This window comes from Chinchilla lanigera, unplaced genomic scaffold (genome assembly GCF_000276665.1).
Source record: "Chinchilla lanigera isolate Chin_1 unplaced genomic scaffold, ChiLan1.0 scaffold00021, whole genome shotgun sequence".
NCBI lineage: Eukaryota > Metazoa > Chordata > Mammalia > Rodentia > Chinchillidae > Chinchilla > Chinchilla lanigera.
In genome coordinates, this window is record NW_004955422.1 from 26,985,188 (window position 1) to 26,998,546 (window position 13,359).

The 13,359-nt window shown below is 46.6% G+C and overlaps 1 protein-coding gene across 1 annotated transcript in view; it reads left to right on the forward strand.

The window, feature by feature from the left end:
- Nucleotides 1–7,107: 7,107 nt before the first annotated feature.
- Nucleotides 7,108–13,359, forward strand: part of Ahcy (adenosylhomocysteinase) — a 20,806-nt gene continuing 14,554 nt past the window's right edge. The window contains exon 1 of the mRNA XM_005384832.2: nt 7,108–7,288. Within this exon, the coding sequence (XP_005384889.1) occupies nt 7,261–7,288 (28 nt within the window). The 5' untranslated portion in view covers nt 7,108–7,260. The remainder of the gene's footprint in view (nt 7,289–13,359) is intronic.

Below are 13,359 nucleotides of genomic sequence, written 5' to 3' on the forward strand. Positions count from 1 at the left end.
GGGAGTGAGTCGCCGGTCCAAAGACCGGCGTTCCCTGCCCGAGGCTCCCTGTGCGCTGGGGGCCCACCCTCCAGGAGCCAGCAGGCAGGAAGCTAGCCAGCCAGAAGGCTGGCGCTCCCCACCCGTGGCTCCCTGTGCGCCGGAAGCCCTCCTTCCGGGGAACCACAAGGCCGGGAGTGAGTCGCCGGTCCAAAGACCCAAAAAACCGGCACTCCCTGCCCAAGACTCCCTGTGCGCTGGGGGCCCACCCTCCGTGAGCCAGCAGGCAGGAAGCTAGCCAGCCAGAAGGTTGGCGCTCCCCACCCGCAGCTCCCTGTGCGCCGGAAGCCCTCCTTCCGGGGAACCACAAGGCCGGGAGTGAGTCGCCGGTCCGAAGACCGGTGCTCCCCGCCTGAGGCTCCCCGTGCGCTGGGGGCCTACCCGCCCTTCATCCTATTCTTTGGGTCTCTAGTGTGTGAACAGATCTCCCGCACTCTTCTGCATTTTACTCTCTGGGTGAATTTTATAAAATAATCCTGTAAATTATGTGTCCTGTATTAAATCTATTCCCTTGTAAACCCTGACCACAATATCCAGCCATTTACCAAAGATTTAAAGGAAGATACTAAAACTTGACAGAAACAGTACAAAGAAAGAAAACTTTAGACCAGTATCCCTCACAAATGTAGAAGTAAAAATCCTTAAGGTTTTAGCAAAAAGAAATCAGCAAAAATAAAAAGAATTACAGCCAGGTTTGGTGATACACTCCTGTAATCCTAGTACTCTGGGAGGTGGAGGCAGGAGGATTGCAAATTTAAGCCCAGCCTGGGCAATTTAGTAAGATGCTTTCTCAAAAATGAACGAATGAATGAAAGAAACAGACAGATTGGGGATGTAGCCCTAGGTTCAAGTCATTTGTAGGAAAATAGATGTACCTTGATATCATAATGTTAAGTAAAGTAAAATGACACATAAGAACAAATATTGTATTATTTCTTTTATATGAGAAGCCCAAAACAGAAATAATTTAAAGATAGATATTATGCAATAGGGACATAGACACTCTGCAAATGGGAAGGGGAACTAGAGATGGTGGTAAGGGAGGGAAATGAGGGGAGGGGAAGTAAAAAAATCAAGATGTGTTATGTACATCTACCAACTCCCATGATGAAGGCAATCATTATGTACAACAAATATGTACTAATAAACTTTAACAAAGTCTACAACAATTCAGTATCTGTTCATGATTTAAAAACAATACTCAGAAAAATAGGAATTGCCAGGTATGGTGGTGCAGGCTTGTAATTCCAGCACTCAGGAAGCTAAGGCAGAAGGAATTACCACCAGTTCAAGGCCAGCTTGGGCTACATAGTGAGTTCAAGGTCACTCGGAAGTACATAGCAAGACTCTGTCTCAAAAAACGATAAAGAAAGAAAGAAAGGAAAACAAAAATATGAATAGAAAATAGAAGGGCACTCTCAAATTTGTAGAGTCCCTATAAAAACTATGTCTAACATACTAAGTGGTGAAAGACTGAATGCTTTTCTTCTTTTCTGTCTTTTTAAGACAGGGTCTCGATATGCAGCTCAGGCTGGCCTTGAGCTCACTTTGTAGCCCAGGCTGGTCTTGAACTTGCAATGATCCTATTGCTTCAGCCTCCCAAGTGCTGGGATCACTGGCATGCGCCACCATGCCCGGCTTGAACACTTTTCTTCTAAGATCAGAAGACAAGGAGGTCTGCTCTCAATTCTGGTACTTTTGTTTGTTTATTTTTTGAGTCAGGGCCTTGCTATGTTGCCCAGACTGGTCTTGAACTCTTGGGTCCAGTAATTCTCCTGCCTCAGCCTCCCCAGTAACTGGGACTACAGAGGCAAGCCACTGTACCCTGCTTACTCTCATGATTCTAGCTCAACATAGTGTTAAAAAAAAAAACACAATAGGATAAGGAGGGGCTGGGGATTTAGTTCAGTGACACAGCGCCTGCCTGGCAAGTGCAAGGTCATGAGTTCGATTCCCAGTACCAGAAAAAAAAAAAATCACAACAGGATAAGGAAAGAAAATAAAAGACCTACAGATCGGACTGGGAAAAAAGAACCCCATCTCTATTTCAAGTAGCATAACTGGCTAGTTAGGTAGTTAGGAAGTCGAAAACAGCTATAAAAAACAAAATCAATCAATCAGACCAACAGACAACCCAAATTACTAGAAAAGTGAGTTCAGCGACAGTAATCTGTTAGCAGCACACAAGAGACATAGAAACCAACTGTACTTGAGTGTACTAGCAATGAACACATGGACACCAAAGAAACTAAAAATATCACTCATAATCACAAGAAGAAGAGGGAGACTGGAAAAGAAGGAAGGTGGAGAAATGGGGAACGGGGAGAAAGACAGACTTCGGTGTAAATCCAACAAAGCACACAGGGTTTTGTGACCATTAATCCTGATATGTCCTCTGCACTGAATTAAGACATACCTAGCAGATTAGCAAGAGCACCTTCCTGGGTGTGTCTGGGTAGGTCATGGAGGTGTGGCCTGGGTACTCTGTAGTCCCTTGCCCATCGTCTCTGTGGCACTGTTTACCTGCTCTGCTTCCCAGCCACCATGAACTGAGCAGCTTTGCTCCATGGTATTTCTTAGAGCCAAGGACTGTGAACTGAATCCTCTAACCCTGTGAGCCAATTAAGCCCCTCCTCCAAGTTGCAGGTATCAGGTATTGTGTACTAGAACTGGGAAAGACTAATACACATTTGTACTCTGAAAACAGCAGACCCCTAATTATGGTAATCAAGGAAGATCTTTTTTGTTTTTTTGTCTTTTTGAGACAGGGTCTCACTCTGCAGTTCAGGCTGGCCTTCAGGTTACTTTGTAGCCCAGGCTGGCCTTGAACTCACAACAATCCTCCTGCCTCAGCCTCCCGAGTGCTGGGATTACAAGCATGCACCACCACGCCTGGAGGAAGATCTAAATAAATGGAGAAACATACTATTTGTAGATTGGAGGAATCAAGACAGCAAAACTATAAATCTCCTCAAATTGATGCTTTTTTTTTTTTTTTTTTTTAGACAGGGTCTTGCTATGTAGTTTAGGCTGGCCTTGTACTGACTATTGCAGCTCAAGCTAATTTCAAACTCATAGCAATCCTCGTACCTCAGCCTCCCAAGTGCTAGGATTATAAGTGTGCATCACTACACCTGTCTGCCATGTTTACTGCAATGCTTACCAAAGTCCCTGCAAAATTCTTTTGTAGATGTGAATAGTTTTGAAAAAAAATTGAGTAGAAAGAATCAGTGTATCTGATTTCAAGACTTATTACATAGCTATAGTAGTTAAGACCATGTGTTATTGGCAGATTGATAGAAAGGCAGACACATAGATCCGTGGAAGAGAACTCAAAAATACACCCAAGTATATGTACTAAATTAACTTTTTCTTTTTTTTTTTTCCGTTTTTCTCCGGTACCAGGAACGGAACTCACAACCTTGCGCTTGCCAGGCAGGCGCTTTGCCGCTGAGCTAAATCCCCAGCCCCTAAATTAACTTTTGACAAAAGTGCAAAGCCAACTTAAAAGGTGGTAGAAAGGCAGTTAGGGCTGGTTTCAATGCATCAAAATAGAGTGTGCAGAAATAGACCAGCGTACTCACGGACACAAGATGGCATTGCAGGGAGTGGTACAAGGACAACTGTTTACTCATCTGAGGAAAAAAACCACTATAGAATTTCTACAAAAAAAATTTCAACCTCACATCACATACATATTCAAATTATAAAATATAGGAAACGTTCTTTATGACCTTGGAATATAGAGACTTTCTAAAAGATTAAAAACTCTTATTAATTCAATTAATTCAACAGGAAAGGACTGGTTAAATTTGGTTACAATTAAGCTAAAATTTTATTTATTTATTTATTTATTTCTGTCTTTTTGACACAGGGTCTCACTATGCAGTTCAGTCTGGGCTTGAACTCAGTTTGTAGCCCAGGCTGGTCTCGAACTCACAACGATCCTCCCGCTGCAGCCTCCCGAGTGCTGGGATTACAGACATGCACCACCATGCCCAGCAAAATTTACTTATTTATTTTTTAGAGACAAGTATCTCACCACATTGCCCAGGGGGGCCTAGAACTTGCCATCCTCCTGATTACAGGTGTGTGCCAGTGAGCGTGGCTCTAACGCTAAGAATTTTTATTCATTGAAAAATAACATAGGGAGGGTGAGAAAATAAACCATAAACCTTGAGCAGATATTTGCAACACATATAATCAGCAAGAAATTGTTTGGAGATGATGTAAAGAATTCCTATTATTTTTAAATGGGCAAAGACTTCCATGGAACCGGAACTTTTGCACAGAGAAAAGCCCACATGGATCTCAGCATGGATACTCCACTCACTAGGAAAAGGTGAAAGATTTATACAATCTGAAACAACACCAGAGTACACTTGGCCTCATTAGTAGTAAAAGAAATGCAAATTAAAACCACAATGAGCTATCATTTCCTGTCTCCCAGACTGGTGTAAAATAAAAACTTGGTAGCTGGGGGCAGTGGTCTCTGTTTGTAGTTCCAACACTCTGGGAGGCTGAGGCAGGGGGATTGCAAGTTCAGGTCCAATCTGGGCAATTTAACAATGCAGTGAAACCCTGTTTAAAAAATAAATTAATTTGAAGGGGTTGGGGGATGTAGTTGAGTGTGAAGGCCCTGAAAAAAACAGGAAGAGCTAGAAAGGGTATAGTATAAGATTTTCTTTTTTTTTTTTTTTTTTTTTTTTTTTTTTTTGTCTTTTTGAGACAAGGTCTCACTATGCAGTTCAGGCTGGCCTGAGCACACTTTGTAGCCCAGGCTGGTCTCAAACTCACAACGATCCTCCTGCCTCAGCTCCTGAGTGCTGGGATTACAGGTGTGTGCCATCACACCCAGTTTATTTTTTTATTTTATTTTTTTGATACTGGGAATCAAGCTCAGGACCTTGCACATGCTGGGCATATTATGTATTTTTTTTTTAAAAACTAAAACCCATACTTTTTTTTTTTGGTACTGGGAATTGAACTCATGACCTCACGCTTGCCAGGAAGGCGTACACCTGATTTGGTATAAAAATTTTTATCCTCTGTTGGTATCATATAGATTGAGACAACTTTTTTTTTTTTTTTGAGACAGTCTTGGTATGTAGCTCTGGCTGGCCTTGAACATGCAGGGATCCTCCTGCCTCAGCCTCCCAAGTGCTGGGATTATAGGGGTGTGCCACCATGCCCAGCCAGAGGCAACCACTTCGGAGCTGGGTGTGCTGGCAGGAGACCTGTAAGTGTAAACCCAGCTTGGGCAATTCAGTGAGACTTTGTCTCAGAAAATAAAAAGTGAAAAAGAGCTGGTGATGTAACTCTGTGTTAAGGACCTGGGTTCAATCGCCAATACAGGTAGGGAAAAAAAACAAAGAATGTTAGAGTGGTATTGTTTGCAGCAGCAAAAATCTGGACCAACCTAGTGTTCATCAATAATAGAATGAATAAATTGCTGCATATTTATTCAATGGACTATACATAGATCAAAATAAATGAGCCAGAGGTACAGCATCTATACAATGATCCTCAAAAAATGTTGAGAAGGGCTGGGGACATAGCTCAGCAGCACAGCACCTGCTTGGCAAGGACAAGGTCCTGAGCTTGATTCCTGGTACCAAAAAAAAAAGGTGGGTGTGGTGGCCCACGTCTGTAATCCCAGCACTTGGGAGGCTGAGGCAGGAGGATCCTTGCGAGTTTGAAAGCAGCCTAGGCTACAAAGTGAGGTCAAGGCTAGTCTGAACTGCATAGTGAGACTGTCTCAAAAAGAACAACAACAAAAAAAAGTTGAGAAAAATAAGGACCATAATATATACGGTATAATTTTGTTTATCCAAAAGCAAAAAAAAAAAAAAGAAAAAAATGCTCTTAAAAAAAAGAAAACAATGCTTTTTTTTGATCTTTTTGAGACAGGGTCTCACTATGCAGTTCAGGCTGGCTTTGAGCTCACTTTGTAGCCCAGGCTGGTCTCAAACTTGCAACGATCCTGATCCTTCTGCCTCAGCCTCCCAAGTGCTGGGATTACAGTTTTGCACCAGCATGTCCAACTAAAACAATGTATTATTTAGGGATAGGCACATAGGCAGTAGAACTCACGGAGAAAAGCAGAAGAATGATTAAGATGAAACTCACTGTAGTGCTAACTCCAGGGCTGGGGAGAAGGGTATGTGATTGAGGAGGGAAACAGGTGACTTCTGAGGTAATGCACTGGTTTATTCCATGGACACCTGGATCCATGGGATATAAGCAGTCACAGAAGCCGTGAGTGTACGTCAGATGTCTCAGGAAGGGGTAAAAGGAACATTAAGCCATTGAGCTGGGTGTAGCAGTGTGCATCTGTTGTCCCTGCTACTTGGAGACTGAGGCAGGAGAATCACTTGAACCCCGGAGTTCAAAGCCAGCTTGGGCAACAGGGAGGCCCTGTCTCAAAAACAGAAACAAAACAAAACAACAAGAAAACCCAAAACAGCAACCTCAAGGCTCTGGAAGAAGTTTCTAATGCCAGAAGAAGAAGTGTGGAGGGCAGTAAGTAAAGCGAAAGCCAAGAGGTGGGTTGCATCGCAGGCTGAGGCTGATCAGCCGGATTCAGCCAGGCTCTCTGCTGACCTTGGGGGAGGGGCAGGTCTGGGGGTCTGGGATGCGTGACATATCGCAACCTATTCAGTCTGTGTGGTAGGCATTATTCGTGTGCGTGTGGTTACTAGGTATTGAACCCAGGGCCTTCGCACTGAAGTACATCCCCAGCTTTTTGCATTTTGAGGCAGGGTCTCACTAAGTCACTAAGTTGCTCAGGCTGGGCTCGAACTTGCGACTGATTTTCCTGCGCAGCTTACCCACGAGGAAGTTGAGGCTTCAGGAAGTGAGCGAGCTGGAATTTCAAAGTTCAGTTTGGTCCTGACAAGGGCTTCACTGAAAGAGCGAAGAGCGGCCCCGGTCGCTTCACGCCGGGCCCTGAGGTCCTCCTGGCGCCCAGACGCACGCGGCCCGATTCCCCGCCCGGGGCGAAGTCCATTCCGGTCCCGCCCCGCGCACCGGCCCCGCCCCAGCGCCTCAGCCCCAGCCGAGGACTCATGAATATGTAAGCGCCAGGAAGATATTTAAACAGGCGGGCGCCACGCACAGGTTCCAGTCCCGCGCAGCCCGCCCGCCTGCCCATAGCGGTCCTAGTTCCGAGGCCCGGCCCCTTCGCTCCAGTCCATCCCTGCGTGCGGAAGCGTCGCCAGCATGTCTGACAAACTGCCCTACAAAGTCGGTGAGTTCCAAGGCGTGCTGCCTGCGGCGGCTCCTCTGCACCCGTCTCGGGCTTGTCTGACTGGTGCTTCCCGCCCTGCCCGCGGCTTGCTGGGGGTGGCGGCCGCAGGGCTGCCCCCGGGCGTCCAGGACCCCTAAAAATCGCAGACTGGGCGCGTTGCTGGGCGCGCGGGGCCTCCTGGGGGCTGGAGTTCGTGAGCCGCCGCCAACCGGCGGTGGAAGGCGCCTGCGGACTACGAGTCCCGGCGTGCCCCGCGCCGTTTGTGCCGCTACGCGGGCTGCGAGACGCGGGCTAGTGGTGCGCTCGGCACCGAGCCTGCGGGCTGTGGAGGGGCGCGCACGTGCCCGCGGCCTGGTATGGGGCGCCCCTGCCGGAGCCTGCCGGAGGGTCCCAGCCCTGCCTGCTGGCCGGCTGGGTGGTCCCGGTCAGGAGCCCACTCCTCTCTGGGCCTCCTGCAGGGCAGGCGTGGGCACAGGCTCTCGCAAGAGCTGTAAAGAGAGGCGTGGAAAGGCAGCCCAAGGCTGGCACTGCTCTGCATCTTGTGGGAACTTTGGGCAGATTGCTCAACCTGTAGGGTCACCCACCTGCAAGCAGGCGCAATCGTGCAGAAAAGCTCGAAGAGAATTTCGAGTGGTTAGAGAGCTCTTTCCTGCTGTCCCACGGATGGAAGGCCAAAATTAAACGCACATTGAGCCTTTACTGTGGGATGGGCACTACCTTCTCGCTTTATTCTATTAGCACATTTTATTCTTACTGCGCTCCAGGGGTGGGACTGTTCTCACTTTACCGTGAAAATCCTGAGATACAGAGGTAACTTGCCCAGTCTTCCTGATGGGAAGGGATGGAGCAGGATTCGCACCTAGAGCATGTAGACCTCTGAGTGCACCTTTACATCATTATGTACAAGTGAACACACTTGCAACACCCCTAATGAATTTACAGTAAAAACCAGCTGAGACTAGCTAGCAGTGTTTAAAGTAACCAAGACATCATTAAACTGGAAAAAGGACACTGGTGTTTATGGAGCACTCGATCTCTTATCATCTGGTGATGTGTATGTATTTATAGAGTAATCTTTTTGGATATTGGCGTCATTCCCTTGTACAGAGGTAGAGGCTGAGGAAAAGACGTGCAGATTCTTTTTGAAGTAGTTCAGGTAGCCACCAGCGTGGCCTCTTGATACTTGTGAGTGGATGAGAAACTGAAGCTCAGGAAGGGTGAGTCAAGATGCAGGGCTGGCATGGGGCCTGCTCACACTGGAGGTGGGCAGGGTCAGGGCCGTGGGTTGTGTGGGTGGAGGTAAGGATTGGGAATAGGGGACCTTGGCAGTGTAAGGATGGAGGAAAGGCGCCCTCCTCAGCGAGGGCGTGCTGTGCGCTAGACCTCGCCTACTTGGCATCTTCTGTAATCCCCAGACATGCTGCAAAGTTAGGGGTGAGTATCCTTACTCCACAGGTAAAGAAACTTGAGGTGTAGAGAGGATCTTATGTTATTCTTAGCTTGTTCTTGATAGCTATTCCTGAGACTTCTGCGAGTTCTCAGCTCCCCCTGGGTATCAATCACAGTCCCAGAGCTGGCCTTGTCAGCCCCTCTTGAAGGCATGGAAAGCTTAGGAGGTAGCACAGCTGCCATGAGGGCATTGAAAAAGTTATTTTAGCTGGAGGGACAGATGGTAGTTGAGGAGGTGGAGCTTTGAAGGGTGGTACAGTGTTCTTTGTCCCCTAGAGCAGGGCCTTGAGAAGGGGCTACACGCTAGCCCAGCCTGGCCAGTCCTGCCTCTGTCATGGATCGGCTATCACACCTGGGGCAAACACTGCTCTACGTCCTTTCCTCATTATTGTTTTTTTGTTTTCATCTTTGTTTTTGGTGTCTTGATTTATTTGAAGACAGGGTCTCTCTGTAGTTTGACCTTGAACTCATTGCATACCCCAAGGTGACCTTGAACTCAGTCCCCCGCCTCAGCTTCCCAAGTGCTGAGATTACAGGTGTGCACTACCACGCCCAGCATCCTTGTTGTTAAGGGCTGGGAGGTGGACTTGGTTCAGATTTGTTTGTTTTTTGCTACCCTTGTCTATGCCAGCTCTTCATGAATCGCCTTATTCAGTTGTAACAGATCTGTTGGCCCCTTCTCTGTGCTGGACCCTGCTGGGCGCTGGAAATACAAAGGTGGCCCAAGAACAGGGTGGGACAGTTGTGTATATAGATAATGTATTTATTGTCTCCATTTTATGAGAGGAGATCTGCCACTTTCCTTCACAGCCACCACCCGCTTCTGGCCTCCTTCCTCAGAGGTCTTTCTGGTCTTTTTTTGGATTTTTTTCCGGTACCGGGAATCAAACTCACGACCTTGTGCTTGCCAGGCAGGCGCTGTGCCGCTGAGCTAAATCCCCAGCCCCTAGTCTCTCTGGTCTTTTGCTCCACAGATCCATGCAGCAGCCAGCGAGGCCTTTCAAAAGAAAAACCTGCTCCCATAAAACTTGTAGGCCTTCCACCTCACTGGCAGTAAAATCCTGATTCATCTGCTCCCTCCATTTGGCTCATTCTCTGTTCCTCTAGCAGAACCAAACCAAAACCTTGCCTGTTTCCAGATTATTTATGGTACTGGGAATCGAACCGGGGCCTTTGTAATGACCTACTTCCCCACTTTTTTTTTTTTTTTTTTTTAGTTTTGAGATAAGATCTCACTAAGTTGCTAAATTTCCCAAGATGGTTTCAAACTTTGAATCCTCTTGCCTCAGCCTTTCAGAGTGCTGAGGCTGCGTTGTGCACTACCATGCCCTACTCCATTTCCAGGCTTTTTGAGTATCTTCTGAGTGCCAACTGCTGCGTCAGATACTGTACTTGGGGAAGAGCCTTCCAGGCTAAGGACTGCTTGGGTTAAAGCTCTGAGATGGTTGGAAGAGAGTTACTGTAAGAGGTCTGGGAACAGAGCTAGGGAATGGGAGAAGAAGGTGGAGGCATCAGAGTGGGGCCCCAAGGCCAGGTGAGGAGTTAAGAGGAAGTCATTAGAGGCTTTCATTTGTTTACTTTAGTAGAACTGTGGAGGTAAACTTAAATTTTTTGAAGCTCTGCTTCTCGCTGTTGTGGGGAGTATTCAGTTGAGATGGTGACCGGATTGCATATATATTTAGGTGTTGGCCCAGGAACAGCTAATGGAGGTGAAAATGGGTATGAGAAGTCAGGAAATCTTACAACCAGGTGTGGTGGCGCACGTCTGTAATCCCAGCACGCAGGAGGATTGTTGCGAGTTTGAGGCCAGCCTGGGCTAAAAAGTGAGTTCAAGACCAGCCTGGACTGCAGAGTGAAACCCTGTCTAAAAAAGACAAAAAAAAAAAAAAAAAGAAAGAAAGAAATCTTACAAGTTTTTGGTTAGTAATTTCATTTCCTAAAGTGGAAGGTTGAAGTTGTGTGGCTAAGGGGTTGTGACAGCTCATACTTGATGGATAATAGATCCATTGAGCATTTGTGTAGAGCTGCTGAGTAGGCAGTTGGAGTCTAGTGACGGTAAACCTTTTAGAGCTTTCAGTGATACAGACAGCTCACTGTGGGACACGTGCCATAGGTTCACCACCCGTGGATTAGACAAGTCTCAAGTTCAAAGGAGAAGTTTGGGCTAGCAATAAATATGTAGGAGCCATATGCATAGAGAAGGTATTCAAAACCAGAAGACTGGATGAATTTATCTGGCAAGAGTTAGAGAAGAGGGAGATTGTGAAGCCCGGAGGGTTCCCAAATCTACATCTATTGTGAAGAGGAGCCTGGAAGGTATGAAGGAGCCAAGTAAAAGCCAGTCATGGCAATGCATGTGTATAATCCCAGCACTTAGAAGGCTGTGAGGCAGGACATTCTTGAGTTTGAGGCTAGCTGGGCCATATAGTGTGAGACTGTTTCCAAAAAACCCAAGCCGGTAGCCAGGCATGGTGACGCATGCCTATAATCCCAGCATTTGGGAGGTGGAGGTGGGAGGATCACTGCACGTTTGATGCCAGCCTAGACTACATAGCTCAAGGCCAGCCTGAACTACATGTAGAGAGCCCACTCTCACAGAACAGAACAAAATAAATCAAAACACCCAAAGCCAAACCAAACCAAAGGTAACTAAAAAAGGTTTCAGGAAGGAGGGTATAACTAGTGAAGCTGGAGAGTTGGTCATGCTGGGAAAAATACAAAGCCGTCATTGAGCATCAGATGGGGGGCGGGTCAGGTTGGTCTTTGAATATTTGAGAAGGGAAGGTCCAGGGCAGTAGTAGTGAGGTCCTGAGGGAGGGGAGATGGGGGAATGGACAGTTCATTTGTTGTAACAGAAAAGAGTACTGCCAATCCCTAACTACAGATGAAGACAGTGGATGGCATGGAGGAACAGTGGCATTTTTCTGAATTCTCACTGAATTGTAAAGTGAGGCTGTCAGTCAGTGGAGAAAGGTATTGGAGGTTTGGGGAAAAAACGGGAAAGGGGAGTAAATTTACTAAGAGACTGCCAGGACTGCTGCAATGTGTTAGATGTCCTGTGAGATCTATGGCCATTGTTATGGTTATCATTCTTTTCCTGTTGGGTTCAATGGCTTAGGTGCAAAGGAGGCTTTAACCAGGGTGGGGGTTTTGCTAAGGGAGTTCTCAAAGAAATAAACACTGCAATTGTAAGGTACGGAAGGAAGGAAGTTGAGACCCTGAAGAGGCCTCAGGACTGTGGAAAATGATAAGAGTAGTGGATTAGAGGTTCTGACCTGGAGTAGCTGCAGTGTTGTTGGAGATCAAGTGCCAGAGGGAGAGTCCTGGAAAGGTGGATGAGGGGTCAGCTCCATGCTTGAAATCAGATTTCCGAGGAGAACTGTCATTGTTGGCCTACCAAAGTGGGTGGGTGGGTGGGTGACAGGAAGAAGGGGTTGTATTAGGTGCAACAAGGGGGATTCTTTCTGTGGGGAGGAAGGATTTCATACCTGAAATTACTTGTTTTGGTGCTGGCGCTTGAACCCAGGGCCTGGCGTGTGCCCTCCCACTGAGCTACATCCCCAGCTCCTCTGGAATTGTTTAGACATACTGTAGGAAGTAGACTGACTGACTTCTATTGTTTATTATTAAATTATTAAAGTTTCTTCAGAGTCCTTTCCCTCTAATCCCCCACTTCCTTGGGTGATTGGCAAGGATCTAAGCTTGCCTAAAGATAAAAATCACCCACAGTTCCAGGCCTCATGTTAGACCCATTAAATTTGACTTTCCAGGAAAGACTGATAAGCATACCAGATGCCTTTTCTCATCAGGATATTTGCAAATATTGACCCATGTATGACCTTGGGAATGGGCCAGTGGGGATTGTGTGTGAGATAATTAGAAGGAAAAGTATTGGGATAGAGAGCTTGCATAATAGTGTCCTTTCCTGCCTGAGAGCTTGGACAGCTTTGAGGCATTTGGAGTGTCCGATAAAGGCCAAAACAGGCCTTTTATTACTAATAGCATCAGAACCAGAGGATGTAGCTTAATGAGAATACCAAATGATTCTTCTAACTAAATCCCAAAATTCAGCAGTCATCTACCAGTTACAAAGCAGCTGAGAACACCTAGTTTCTGCAGGTGGGCAGGAATTGCTTCCAGAAGAAGAGGGAACTAAACTGAGTATGCCCAGTTTATTCCTCTCAAATTCACTCATCAGACAAGCCACCCCACCTCCCTTGGAGTGGAGTGTGGCCGAGAATGTGAGTTACACCGATGAGTTCCTGCAGTGAGGAAGAAGTACCTTCACATTGTGAAGGAGATCAAGGAACTGTCCAGTTTAAAATGTGGATAGTACTTCTGTGGGTTGAATTACTAAGAGTGATGACTGACACAGAAAGGTGGAGAGCCAGGAGCTAAAACCCTGAGGGGATGAGGAGTGACTTGGTTGGTGTTAATAGAAAAGAAGGGCAGTGGGAAGTTTGTGAGGAAGTCCTTTGTATGTAGTCAGAGAGCTGTTTTTCTTTTTTTTTTTTTTTTTTTTTTTTTCCGGGAACCGAACTCACGACCTTGCGCTTGCCAGGCAGGCGCTTTGCCGCTGAGCTAAATCCCCAGCCCCCTATAGCTGTTTTTCATATCTAGCA